General features: G+C 37.3%; 1 protein-coding gene across 2 annotated transcripts in view; it reads right to left on the reverse strand.

Moving 5' to 3' along the window:
- Positions 1-8,942: 8,942 nt before the first annotated feature.
- The window catches only part of LOC127661983 (uveal autoantigen with coiled-coil domains and ankyrin repeats protein-like), a 31,857-nt gene continuing 25,652 nt past the window's right edge, over positions 8,943-15,147 (reverse strand). The window contains exons 13-14 of one of the 2 annotated variants that reach the window (XM_052152981.1): positions 10,757-10,822; positions 8,943-10,623 (exon numbers count right to left, since the gene is read on the reverse strand). In XM_052152981.1, coding sequence (XP_052008941.1) covers positions 10,555-10,623; positions 10,757-10,822 — 135 coding nt within the window. In that variant the 3' untranslated portion in view covers positions 8,943-10,554. Of the gene's footprint in view, positions 10,624-10,756; positions 10,823-14,657; positions 14,897-15,147 lie in introns of those variants that run through there. The other variant, XM_052152982.1, reaches the window with a different exon arrangement.

Consider the following 15,147-nt stretch of genomic DNA (forward strand, 5'->3'; position numbering starts at 1 on the left):
TCTCAAACCACATACTTATTCATTTGTTCTTACGCTCAGTAGCGGTTCTAGCTTGTATGGTGCCCTGGGTGAAACCTGCTTCAGCACGCCCCCAAAGGGGGTTGGGGTGGTGATTGTAAATGAGATGGCTGGTGAAGTTCAGGGAGCACACTTGTCTATGTGGGCGCCTCGTGCTGCCACCGACAAGATGCCGCCCTGGGCGGCTGCCCATGTTGCCCATGCCTAAATCTGCCACCGCTAACGCTTAAGAAATATTCAGTAGATCCCAGCTGTATCCTCAGTGGAATTGTGTGGGAAAAGAACTTCAGCTTTGCTAACACACACACTGTTATCCACATTACACTTAGCCAAAGGACTAACCCTACCCCCACTGAGTACCCACAAGCTGTAGGTCAATTCTAGGGCACCTTCATCCAAACCCACAGGGAATAGAGATTGTCAATATGCAAACCGACAGTGTCGAGGTCTGTGTTTTACAGTGGGGTCACAGTACTGACTCTTTCTCAGTCTCCACTGCACATCAGCCATCTACACACGGCAAACTTAACTGCAAATAAACGGCAGTGATATCAGAACCTAACCATACAATGGTGAATTTTTTCTATTTTTAGATCTTTAAACTTCTTTTGCCTATTTTTTATTTAATACTAAGGTATTAAAATACTTATCTATACTTTTGAGTTTTTAATGTTTTTAGTGAACAATGTACTTTTTTAAAGTAACTGAATTTATTCCTTAATTATTTAAGTGTTTTTCATACACCATGAAACTAATAATTAACGTTACACAGCCATGCTTACCATGATGTAGATGTTTTTGTGCATAGCAAAGCAACAATGCAACTCAATACACCAGCAACAAAAGTTCTTGATCTTTTGAGCACGTCATCTGCTGGAGGAATAGAAAACTACATCCAGGGGACAAGCAGTCTCATGTCCTGTTAATGTACATGTCTTAATGCAATACAAGCCTGCTCTCTCCTGGAAAAAAATTGTAAGGCAGATAGCAGAATCTTTTTCAGTCTGGGCCAGGTTGTCTGTCTAAACATAAACTGAAGAAACAATGTAAAACTGTTTAGTCAAATTTGAACATCAGGAAAAGCTCTAAAGAAGAATTAAATGGTTTATTAAAGCTGTTCAACTCATTGGTCTAACAAAAGGAAACGTTGATGTTAAGAGGTCATATCGTTAACAAGATCAGACTAAAAAACCTAACTGAGGAAGGGTCCACACTAATGTGATTAGAAGTCACTTAAATCCTTAATGATGTCTTTCCCTCAAAGACAATTACTATTATTTACATGCTACTGTATACTATATAAACAGACTAACCTGACACACGCACGCACATACACACACTCACTCACTTACACACACACACACACACACACACACACACACACACACGTTGGTGCGGCTATCCTTATAAGGACATATGCTTTCCGACATTTTTGAAGGTTCTTGAAACTGATAAACACTTGCATTAACCTACTGTATTAATACTTTGTAATATTCCATTCTGATTGGCTAATCATGGCTTGGCTAATCATAATTTATCAATTAAAAATATTTGAATGGATTTGAATGATTAGTTGTAAGTATATAACAACTGATCTAGAGGAGATGGTAAGAGGGACAAAGGGGAATGTTTTTGTGGTTTCTTTCAACAAGCGTGATGGCCTACCCTTGCATCCTCTCTCAAATTGAGAATTACCTTTTTTTCTTTTTTCCCCTAAAGTCACTAATCAGTGGATCTGCATTTCAGTTCACAGACAAATTTGTAGCAGGCAAATTTGAAAAAAAAAAAAGGCTCAATCAATGTTTCAGGATCACATGAGGATCATAGTGATGAAAATTTGTACAGGATCCAAGATGAAAGGGGCAGAAGAGACGGCTTGTAAAGGTGACATTAGAGGGGGTTTTTGTACTCTGTATGCAGACTAATGAGTAGAGAAAGACAAAGAGAGAGAGAGGAAGTGAGAGAGAAAGCACTGTCAAGCATATTTTTCCTCTTCAAACACTCAGAACAGTCCATGCAGAGCTTTTACACACCCTCATGTACTTCAAAAGGCCCAATTTTTCATTCACGAGGTGAGCTGGCTTATTTTTAACTCCAGTCTTCATAAAAACACCCTGATGCTTCATACAACAGTGTGTTCTTTTATGACATTGTTAATGTCGTCTTTGCACTGCTATAGACAAGCATGTGATAGAACTAGGGGGTTTTGCTTTAAATTGTTATATAATGCAAACTATGAATCTCCCATGCACAATATACGTAGAGGTTCACAGCTTAACGCTGATGTCTCGGGTGTAGACTGACATGTATCCCCCAATTGCTCCTTGATCCATTGCTACAGCCAATCTTTTACATTAATGCCCTCAAAAGGCAGGTAGAGTTTCTAGTCTGTCCCAACATTAAACATAAAAAAACATGCACACACACACACACACACAAATCCAAGTGGGGGAGACTGTGATGCTCTGTAGGCCCCATTGTTGTTTTTTCTGTCTCAAGAGAAGTGTTTCTTACTTTTCAAACAGAGCATGACTTCCATTAAACCATTAGAAACCTTTCAAAACATGTCTAAAATACATCAAGACAAAGGAGATGATGCAAGACAACTGAGAGCTAGTGGTGAGTCGAGGGTGGAGGATCTTTGGGTGTCCACATTTCAACGCTCTTCCACTGCAGACATTTTCCTCTACTGTAGCCCCATAGGAAACAGATGGCTCTTTTTTCACCCTCTGATCTCAGCAATTGGAAATAATTCTCACTAAGGATTACCAAATGTGGCCATCTCTAACTGAAACAAATGAACACAGATGTAGTTTTCCATTTTACAGGCTGTTTAAGTCTAGCTGATTCTTCCCTCTGGAGGAGAGGGGTTTGATCTTTCAAGTTTTAATGGACGAATGAGACCACAGCCCCTTTCTGTGGCCAAGGCTTTTTCCAATACAAATGATCATCAGTCAAATGTTCGTAAACACACAAACGAACCAGGCATACACTGTACACACACACAAACAACACTAACTAGCTGCAGGACTTTGGCTCTGTGCCAACTGTATAATAATGCCACTATTAACTCCTGCTCTAAGGAAACATTGACAACCACATGAAAAACCCTAACACTTGAAAATAATTAGAGGAAGTGAAGAAAACAGGGTAATCAGATAACAGGGTTCAATTCTCAGATAAGAACAGACAAAATCTGTTGTGTGCACACATATCCAATGTTAAAGGAATAGTTCATCCAAAAATAAAAGTTCTGACATAATTTACTTTTCCTCGCATTGATCCAAACCCATATGCCTTTCTTCACTGATAATCTTTGATGATCAACTGCAGAGAAACTTGTAAACCAGATCAGTCTGATTTGTCAGGTTTTGTGAAGCAGGTAAACAGATTTCAGCCGATCTAAATGATATGACTCAAAAGAACAATTTGTTCATGAATCTGATATCGTAAGGGCCGTTCACACCGAATGCATTGCTAATTTGTTTTGGTATGTAAACATGTGGTAGCTAGATGAACATCTTTGACCGCTGCGACACTTCTGGCTGTTTTTTCATGGCTCGAACTGTTAAAAAAGCATGCCAAGATACCTGCATACTGCTCTATTTGTTGCGCTGTATCTAGGCTTTTTTTTAATGCAAGAAAACATTTGGTTTGTACACCTAGGGTTGCCACTTTGAAGTTGTAAAATACGGGACACTCTCTGTAGTTTTTAACTGGGAGTGGGGTTATGTGGGTGCTGTTAGACATTTTTTTAAACAGCAATCCCTTATCACATATCCATAGTTTTAGCACATTTTAGCACAATGTGTGAACTTTTCAGAAGGTACCCAAAAATTTCTATAGAAAGGTCAAATTAACTCTCTTTAAATATTTTGCCATGATGCCATCGGACCATCTTAAATACAGACAAATCACGTCCCGTATTGATTCTATATCATTTCATCATTAAAAACAGGATGATCCCGTATTTTACAGGATGGGTGGCAACCCTATGTACATGTCAGGTATTAGCAGGTTAGCAGGTCCAAATTAGCCCCTGCTGGTAGATACTGGAACTACACTTTATGATGGCAAAAAGCATGTTTCTCAATTGACATAAATTTAAAAAATATATATTTGCATTCAAACACATTTCATTACATTCTAGTACATCTTTTTCTGGTGATGGTTTGTTTTTGAAGTGCTCTTAGCCTTTTAAACTTGAAATGGACATATTTTTCCTTATCTGTTCCCAAGTGATCAGACATGTGACACCCGATCCCAGAGCTGAGCACCCATGAGCAAAGATGGAAGCATCCATTTTGTGTACTTCCGGGGAACCCTGTGCTAGATGAATGGGGACGCTAACGGATTGATCTCTTCAGGTATTTTAGAGCTCCTTTGTCTCAATGACCCCTTACTCCTCTCGTAGTGAGCTCTTATGAGCACACGAAGGAGTGCTAGGGTGGATGTCAAACTTTTCAGTGAATAATATATATATATATATATATATTAGCCTACACAAAAAATAAGAGTTCTGGCAAACTTGCTGCAAATTAGCCTCTCATTGTTTACACATCCAAATTATTTTCGCCAAAGGATGGCTTATGGCATATGCCATGTTCATTTGCATATAAAAATAAGGTGCGGTAAATTCGCAGCAAGTTTGTCAGAATTCTAGTTTTTTTTTAATCATTTTGTGGTCCACGGAAGAAAGTCATACAAGTTTATATTGACATGAGGGTGAGTAAATAATGACAGAAATGTTTTATTTTTAGCTGAACTAATCCTTTAATAGTTCCTATTTAGCAGACACTTTATGCACAGTAACCTTGGGGAGCGGAGCACTAATTTGGGGAGTAGGTCACACATCTTACTCAAGTGAATGAGTATAAACAGTATTAGAAGAAACTTTTTAAGAGTAGACTAACATAAATATGACCGCAAATCAAACAGATTAAAGCAACAACAAAAAAAATTGCCTTTTAGCAGATGCTGTTAGCCATAGCATGCTTTAGCTTCACTGTAGTCCTTTTTAAAAAGATGTCTTGGTCTTGACAGTTTCTAACAAGGCCTCTGAGGATTTCACAGATGATTTCCTTATTGTGTGGTTTATGTAATGAGAGAGATGTAGAGGGAAAGTCTGACACAGAAACCCTGCTGTTAAAGCATTACAGTGGAACAGGCACAAATCTGACAGTATGAAAACAATGTCATCTCACATAATTAGGACTAGAATAAAGATAGCCAACATTTCTATAGAGAGTGTATCTATTAGCAAAGTGTGTAACCCACAGCCCTCAAAAAGACCTGAGGCCATGATGATTTAAGTATATCATATGTGATTCTGATGTTCCTGTGTTTCATACTCTGCTGTGGGGGATTGTGGGTGAAAAGGCCAGGGAGTGAAATCCAAAGTGCTCTCTTTCTCTTTCTTCCTTACAGTGTGTCTGTAACTGATATGGGGAATGTCAACGCCTTGTAAAATGTGTGAATGTAGGATGTCTTCTCCTCCAGGCATGTGTAATTTGTGCTAGGAAAGGACAATAGCGGATAGAAAGAGAATAAGGCATTCCTTATTCTCCAATCCATTGGTGGTTAAGCGAAGCTTAATGAGGGGGAAAAACAGTGACGCAAACCTCAACTCAGATGTCACAAAGCTCTAAGCAGCACTTCAATGACCAAAGCAGGACTAATTTTAACATGGCTGGCACGATCAGATACAGAAATACTGACACCATGACTGAAGAATCCTAGAGAGGCATTTGATACATTTGTGAAACACGATGCTCAATATTTTGAGGTCATCTAAAGTGAAAATGTTTTTTCTCTGATGCTACTTTCCTGGACATAATCTCTAGATTAATAATGAAGGCTTATATCAATTTATTTTTTAGTGAACATGCATAGAATTTGATTAATGCTCTTACTTTGAGATTCTTTACACACATACGTAGACATGAAAACATATCCAGGTTGCAATTTCACCTCAAAAGAAAAAAAAAATAAAATAAAACAAAAATTATATATATATATATATATATATATATATATATAGTGCATAAAGAAAATAATACAGAGTCCCTTGGAGGACAGGGTGGGGTTTTTCTTTTTTCTGAAATAGTTTTGAGTGCCCTAAAAATAAGTTTTGCAATCCCCTGCAATATATTTAAGTTGTACTACAGTAACCATATTTTAACCATGATATTCGTAGATCACCGTAGTGATAATACAGGAAAAAGAAAACTATGGTAATAAAAATCATAAAGTTTAGGTTATTATGTTTTTACTATACAAATACCATAGTTTAAATATTGTGGACTATATTATAACATAGTTTTTGGCAGAAATAATTTTTCTGTAGTAATATTGAAGTAATCATGACTGTTGTAACCATGTTTTGTTTTTTGTTGGAAACCATAATGTATCCATATAATAACCATGGTTTTACTATAGATTAACCATGGTAATTCTTGTGGTTACTAAGGTTTTACTCCAAATATTTTTATTAAATCCATAATGACCAAAACATTTTTATTTTTATTACCATAGATTTAATTTTCCTGTATTATTACTATGGTTTTACTATGAATATCAAGGTTAAAATATGATTACTAAAGTAATAGTATAGAACCATGGTAACTTATTACGAGGGCAGAAAAACTTTCAGAAAAAAATAAAAGAAACTCTGCATGGTGAAATTATTTTCATTACAAATAAGCACACCCTTTCCAAATTCTCACTATGTGTCTTGGTTACTTCTGATCTTTTTCATTATTAGTAAAATAAAGAACTAAATAAAATAAATTATTCCCATTATTATCAATTTGGATCCTAATTAGTTATTGAGTTTTTCATATTTAATAAAATTCAGCAAATGAATTTAAATAAGCTAATGAACATCAATCATTACTATGATGTATACATACTTTAAATACAAATTAATTTTAAATAATATAATATAATATTTGTGTAAATAAATTTTTTAACAGGTGTGGAGCAGGGATAGTGCAAACACCCATGTCCCAGTCAGTCAAACACTTATGAAAAAGTTAGCAATAAAGTGGGTTTTCACCAAGCCACTGCTTCAGCTTTGTTTTAAGCAAAGAAAATCAGTTTAGGTTATATTAAAGTGAGGCTCAGAACTCTAAAGTCCATAAGATGAACTCCATGAAAGTTTGGAAATTGTTAATTGGGTGTATGTTTTGAATTTAGAGGGAGGGAAACTACTTGTTTTTCAAATGGATTTGACCAGTGCAGAAGGATCAGTACAATCAGCATCACTTAAGAGGTCACACCCCCTCAGAATCCCTCAGGGGACGAGGCTTGTACGTCAGCAGTCAGTATTGGTTAACAGATTGTTAAAAGTGATCGCCACGCTGTGATCTTTAAGCACACAGTAATATGAGAAAAACCAAGCAGGCATCTGGTTCTGGTTAGTGCTTCGGAAATCTGATTAAAAGAAAATGTCCAGGCACATTGAAATATATTCACCTTAATTACTGAGAACAGCTTAGACAGATCCAACCACAAAAAACTAAACATGAAACCAATGTTGTGGTTCACTCCTCTATTAAATATGAAAAACAATACAAGCGAGGCAGGGATGTTGGTCTCATGTGAACAAATTGTGTTGGGTGGAGGGGGGGCCCTTCAAATTTAATGGGGTATTATATTTCATTCCTGTTGAAAATCTGAAGACTTCAGTGGAATAAAACTTTAATGCATTGCCAAAAGGCTCTTCTCAGTGTCATGAGCTTTGATAGACTATAGCTACAACATGAACAGCCAAGCCAAGAACTTAATAAAAACAACAACCACAGTCAGTTCATTCTGGAAGAGAAAAAAACATGTCTATGTGAGCGTGGGCCTCAGCGAAACCTCGGTGTAGACAATAAATCCTATTAGCACAAATAAAAGTCTTGATAGATGACTATGCTGAGGTGAATGTTTAGCATCAAGTCTCTCGTTTCTCTGTTGTGTGCTGGAATTAAAACCATATGTTGAGTATTTGTGTAGTCTGTGTATAAGGGTGTATTGTAAGGGCTTCACTTGGAAAAAATACACAACTGGACTGAGCTTTTTTCCAAGACCAACGGATAGATTTCCTTGTGTATACAAACAGCACCTTCCACTTTACAGATGTCCATTCTTCTTAGTCTTACTAATACAAAACACTGAGTAACCCCTGACCACACTTGTGATGACTACCACACTCGAATCTGCTCCAGGACATTGAGCTTCATGGCAAAATATTTACTCTTATGGAACACAAAACCCCCTACCATTTCTCATCAAAATGCAACCAGGGTGTGCCAAACACAAGAGGGCAGTCTAATCACTTCACTTTAAAGAATACATCTTACAGTGATGTTAAAAGACTGATGAAACATACTGTAATTAGGGAGCTATAGTCAGTGACCAAACAAACCAGATCAGAGGGGTCCAATGAACATCAACAATTGTGAGTGGTTTATGAAAGTACTGAAGTGTAAATGTGTGTATCTTATAAGCAGGGCCGGACTGGGACACAATTTCAGGCCGGGAAATCCTACACCCATCCAGGCCATCCTATGCACCCAAATAAAATTTAGAAACACGGACAACCTTGTCCCCCCCCCAAATGACATTTATTTCACAGTATGACCACATAAAAACATAAACAACCAACCTAGAATTAAAGCAGTCCTAATATCAAATGGGTCTGCACATAACGTCCTGTGCACTGCAATTACAACTGCATATTATTAAATAATGTTATGAGATTGATGTTTTAAATAAATGTTTGAATATAAAAAAATGCAATACTTAAACATTAAACTAAACCACCAATAGGTGGCGGCAAGTGACCGTCTTAATTAGTGAGTCATTCATACAAAAGATTCGTTCAAAACGCTGAATCATTCAGTAACAAAACACCGCGCTGCTGTAGCTTTCCTTTGGAACTATTTTAGTCGGTGAAATAGAACAAAAACAGTTAATATGGTTTGTGTCTAAAATGTAAGGAACTTAATAATAAATATTAACTACGCTACTTGTTTATTGAACAATAAATTCAATGTAACATTTTCAATCATGATAATATACAGCAAAACAGCTCCTTTAGTTGTGTTATGTTAAACTAAATCATATCAACATATGTAAATCATATGTTATAAATAAAAAAAACAACAATTAGAATTTTTACCTCAGTACATTGCTTCTGTGAGTTTTCTGTGTGCACTCATTTGTTTTGATTTCTCCACGAATGTAACGTTAGACGGGTGCTGCTTGCATTTTCTGTTTAACCGTTTGTCTGAGGCATAAAGTCGCATCACAGCCTTGCCAGTCAAGACTAACAGATTCATGATTTTTTTTTATTGTTATTAATATTAATAATAATTTTATTGAATGATGAATTCATAAATGATCACTGGTAAAGGTAGTAATATAAAATAATAATAATAAAAACTTTTTTATTTAAAACGCTGGCTGGCAGCAGGCCAACTTAGTCGCCAGGCCAGCAGGAATTGTCCCGGTGCTCCCGATGGCCAGTCCGGGCCTGCTTATAAGTGAAATGTGTAATTTATGCATAACTAGTGGCACTATATGGAATTGCAATCTGTTTGTTTGAGCAGCCTAATATAACAAGACTGGATCAACCAATAGAATCACTTCACCTTTAACCTAATCAAAAATAAGAGTATTTATTTAAGCAATATCGCACAAGCAAGAGTTCTGCTGTACTGAATATCAGCAAAGCTATTGATAAGACTTTTAGCCACAATTGTGAGTTTATTATTGCTTTCATACAACAGTTATAGAAAGAGGTTAACCCTTTAAGCTCTGAGGGTGTTTTTAAAGATTTCTTGTTTCATTGGCATACACATTATTAATGACTTTTAACTCGACCTAAAAACAAGGAGTAAATTGTTGACTGTGTAAAATTTTGTGTTGATATGACAAGCAATATCCTAGTGTCCAAAAGCCTCTCCAAACAAATAAAAGATCATAATTGTACATATGAACTAATTACACATGCAAACACGTCAATGACTAAAGGTCTGCATAGCATGCCGACATGATTTTAGTAATGAGATTTTACAGAATAAGTTTCATTCTGTGCCATTTGAGTCATCATTGAATCTGTATCATGTACTTGGCTCCATCTCCTGGTGGCCATATGTAACAGTCACCAATCACACCTCTCTGCACAAATATGAATAATATGGACTTTTTGCACCGATCTGAACCCAATCCAATTGGTTCAGGTTGCCATGTCGCTTCACCGTTTCTGCAATTCCGCAGACACAGACAAGCAAATTAGTGGACCAGAACTAAATGTAGTGTAAATCTCAATATTTTATAGACAATTCATTTGTTTTTTTATATTAGTTACACAGTTAATCTACACATGATATATAATGCTAAAAGGTTTAAAACTTTTATGAAACCTCAATTAGATGAAATTTGTCTTTTTTCTAAGTTTTGTGATACAGAAATACACACACACACACACACACACACACACACACACACACACACACACACACACTAACACACTAAATGTAATGCTCAACACACACACTCTCTCATCTTGACAATCTGCAGCAGAGCCACTCTGGCCTCTTCATCCATGAACCCCTGCAAAAGAAGACCACAACTCTGTTTAAGCAACCATCTGACATCTGGTTTACTTTTGAACAAGTCTACATGTTAGCACATCAGATAATTACATAATATACATTATATAAGGTAGAAGAAAATAAGATGTTACCTGTGCTGCACTGAGTAGTCGTGTTCGGTATATTGAAAGCACATTTCTGTAATGCTTTTCCGAGGCCTAGCAATGAAAAGAGGACATGGTTTATAATACATTGGTTTTCAAATCAGGTATAATGCATCATGCTAATGTCATAAAAGGAATCTGTATTGCTAGATTACTGTAAAGGCATTGGAAAAAGAGAGTAATTTGATAAAATGTAAAGTATCTCTGGAGAGTGATTAATGTTTAATACTATTTTGCTCAGTCACTGCAGCTTTCTTCTAATATCTTCATGCTACTCTGTAGGATTGAAAAGTTGTTGCTGAGTAAGTTTCTGCAAAGTTAACCAAGGTGAAGGCCTCTCCAGCCACCGGTCTCATGTTTAAAGGGTGGCGTGAATGTCTATTTTACACTGATCCCCTTGTTGCTAAGAAACATGGCTACCGTAACACTAGTTCATCTTGGCAGCCCATCTGTAACCCCTTGGAGCAAAACAGAACAACTCAACAGGCAAAAGATCCCGATATCCATCCAAAGAAGTTCTAATTTGTTCTTAGATCAGGGGTAAACATTTTGAAACAACCAATCAATGGTATACAGTTTGCAAACATTCAGAAGCCCATCACACCACTATGGGAAGCGTTTAGATGTACATTTAAATATTAGGATGCTCAAGACTACATGTAAACACTAACTAATGAGACAATAAAATTTGTTTTCAATGACTTTATGCCTTGTTCAATGAATAGATTTCATATGAGGCCAGTAAAAGAAGTTGTTTTAACCACTCAATGATGATTTAAAGTAATATATATTATATGCAATAATGTTTATTTGTCTGGTTTACATTCTGAATTAATGACGCTAATGCGCTCACACGCTATACACAGCCATAATATGCGCCAATTACACTCTGTTATTGTTATTTATGATGACACTGATACTTCTTAAAGATGAGTGAATAATAGAGTGTTAATGGGAAGATTATAGACAAAAGAATGACGACAAGAGAGGCATTTCTTAATTTGGGCAGAAGTGTGAATGGCTTTCACTGTAGATGGCACATGACTGAATGGACACTTAAAGAGTATTTGAATAGATTTGATTCCTTTTGTAGACTAATTAAAAAAAAAATTATAATGGAGAGTCACGTGACGCCATGCAGGGATCGGACGTGTGAATGGCGAGCTCTGCGCACTTTGCTAGTTTTGATACTTTTAATGACATAAAAATGTGAGATTTGATACACTCTGTTCCATAACTGTTCTAGGATGTCAAAGAATTCAAAATCCTCGGGCTCGGGAGACATTAAAAGACACTTACGTGCTCAAGTTGACGCCCCTAAGCAGGCCGCAAGCCTGGGACTCGACTTAGACGGGGAGGTGCGGGAAATGTGCGAGAGATGCTGAACATGTCGGCAATGCTGACGAAGGTGATTGCTGACTTGGAGGATCTTGCTGTGATACGTTGATCACTGCAATGGAGGCGAAGTTCACTGATGTGGTTACAAGAGTGGGGGATGTCAAGAAATGGATCGATTACCTGGAGTCATCCGAGAGGGAATTATCTGCTAATCCGCTAGCAACCAAGGTGGATTTGGAGCATGTCAGGGACAAGTTGGAGGACAGAACATTTGCTTGACTGTTTGAGGAATCTGAATTCTTTTTGTGCTGGTTCCGCCTAGCAGCTGGTGTTTATATTGTAGTTACACACCTTCAGAACAGTTCTATGGATGAATCATTGTACATATTCTATTCTATTCCGTCTCATAGGCATACATCAGTTTGGACGGATGGACACCATTTGGCGCTGTCGTGCATGGGGTTAATGCGCACGTTTGTATTTTTTCTGTTTAGGTTTTTTTTTTGTTCTAGGGGATTTTCGGGTTTGGTTGTTGCACTAATGTTGTAATGTGGTCTTTATAATCTTGTTTTTGACACACAATGTATTTTTTATAATATGTCAAAATGTCAAAAGTTAATATGAGTGGATTGTCTCTCTCCATGTGGAATGTGAATGGGTTGGGGCACCCCATAAAAAAAGGAAGGTTATTCACTTCTTAAGCGTAAGAAATATGATGTAGTGTTTCTTCAAGAAAAGCAACTTTCTCCACAGAAAGCTGAAAAATTTGGGAAGATATGGGGTGGGCATGTTTTCTATAGTGCTGGTTCGAGTAAGAGCAGGGGAGTCATTACACTGATAACTAAACATCTACAATTCAAATGTCTCAAACAGATTAAAGATAAATTAGGAAGAGTCATTACTGTTTTAGCAGAAATTCAAGGGCAAAGTCTTATTTTGGCTAATATATATGCACCTAACTTTGATGATCAGGGCTATTTATAGATCTTGAAGGGATGTTGCAAGCCGCTGGCACCCCTCATGATATAATATTGGGAGGAGACTTTAATCTTTTGATTGACTCAGTATGCCTCATTCACCAAAAAATCCAAAGCACAAGAACTTGTGGAATTGGAAGGGAATATTAAAAGTGCAGAGGCAGAGCTGAAACGCCGAATGTCGTCTAATGGCCTATGACAGATATAATAATATTTTGTTACAGAAGGTGGATTTTTTGTTATTTAGGGCAAGACTGTCATACTTTGAGATGGGGACAAGGCAGGAAAACTCTGGCTAGATATATAAAACAGTGAGAGTCTTTTTATACCATTCTCTCAGTGAAATCTGCGAACCTACTAGATCTATGCCTTGCCTACACAGAATTATTAATTACTTTTCTAAATTCACAGGATACAGTATAAATTGATCTAAATATGAAGATTGGCTCTGACAGCATATTGCCCTGTAACAGGTTTTCAACCAGGCATCTTCCAGTGGCCCAAGCAGGGCATTAAGTATTTAGGCATTTTATTTCCAGCAAATTTGAATGAATTAGTTAGGAGTTCATTTTGACCATTAAATAAAAAGTTTAAGTGATGAGAACTTCTCTCCCTGTTGAAGTTCCCCTTAGTATAGCTAAATCCTTTATTTGGAATGGAAACACCCTCGGTTGCATTCCAGTAAGTTATTATAGGCCAACTGACAAAAGGTGGGCTTGGTCTCCCCAAGATTTTGTTTTATTATTATGCTTTTAGTCTCAGACATTTGGCACATTGGTTGCTTCCACCTGAAAGAGCCCCCCCCTGGCTCTTTATTGAACAGAAGGTCCTTGCCCCTATCTTGCCATTGCAAAGTTTTTCTACCAAACTGCCCGGAGAAGTAAAGACACATCCCGTTACGTCACATATGCATTAATGTGGATAAAAGTTTTCTGTGTATTCAATTAGGACATTTACCTGAACGTTGCAGCATGTATTTGGTTGAACCCTAAATTGCGCTTTAACGAGTCCCCTTTCTGCTGGATTGAGAAGGGTGTTGCTATGCTTAGTGACCCGTATGAAGACGGAGTGTTGAGTTCTTTTGAAAATATAATAAAGCGGTTTGGGATTCCCAGATCTCAATTCTTCAGTTACTTAAAGCTGAGCCATCTACTCTGTACCACCTTTGGGTGTAACACGCAGACCCCTATAGCAGCAGACACTCTTGAGATGGTGCTAGTTGTTTTAAAAAAGCTTCCGTGTACTACTACAGGCTAATTCAGAGTCTAGCAAACAGGGTTTTAACATCTCTTAATAAGTTATGGGAGAGAGACTTGGGGTAGGATTTACTATGTCTATGTCTAGGGATGCAAGGGTGCGCCTCGTTCAATTTAGGATTCTGCATTGTTTTTATTGGACTCCCTCTAGATTGTATAGTCTTAGCCTTAAAGACACACCTACTTGATGGCAATGCCAGTTGGATGATGGGGACATAGCCCATGTTTTTTGGTTCTGTACTAAGATTCAAGAGTTTTGGTTGAGGGTTCCGAATTTTATTTGTGAGGTTTGAGCACTCATATTCTGCCCCAGACTATGTATTTTGGGTCATGGGGCGGGTATTAACATAAGGAACAAACATATAAAAAACTGTGTCCTTACCAGCATGATGATCGGCAGGCAGGTAATTCTTTGGGGATGGAAGTCGGCTGGTATGCCCTCATTTAATGAGTGGTGCACTGAGTTGGGCAGAGTGGCAGCTTTTGAGAAGATGTCACATGGACAGCTGGGCAATTTAGGTGCTTATGGTTGGAAGTGGGGCACTTATTTGGCCTTCCTAGAAAGTTGCCAGGGAGAAGCAGTGGAGGACAATTTGGATTGAATATATAAGTTGGTTAATATGTGGAACCCTTTTTCTATTTTGTTGGTTACTTTTATATGTCTTTTTAGGTCATTGAGTATTTTATTTGGACTGTCTGTTTTTAAGTGTGTTGTTGTTCAATGTCTGACCACTGGGATATATGCTGGGTGACAGGAGTGGGGAGGGGGCATATACTGATAAAATTTGATTCCATTTATTTCATGTGC

Source organism: Xyrauchen texanus, chromosome 21, assembly GCF_025860055.1.
Source record: "Xyrauchen texanus isolate HMW12.3.18 chromosome 21, RBS_HiC_50CHRs, whole genome shotgun sequence".
In the NCBI taxonomy this organism is placed as follows: Eukaryota; Metazoa; Chordata; class Actinopteri; order Cypriniformes; family Catostomidae; genus Xyrauchen; species Xyrauchen texanus.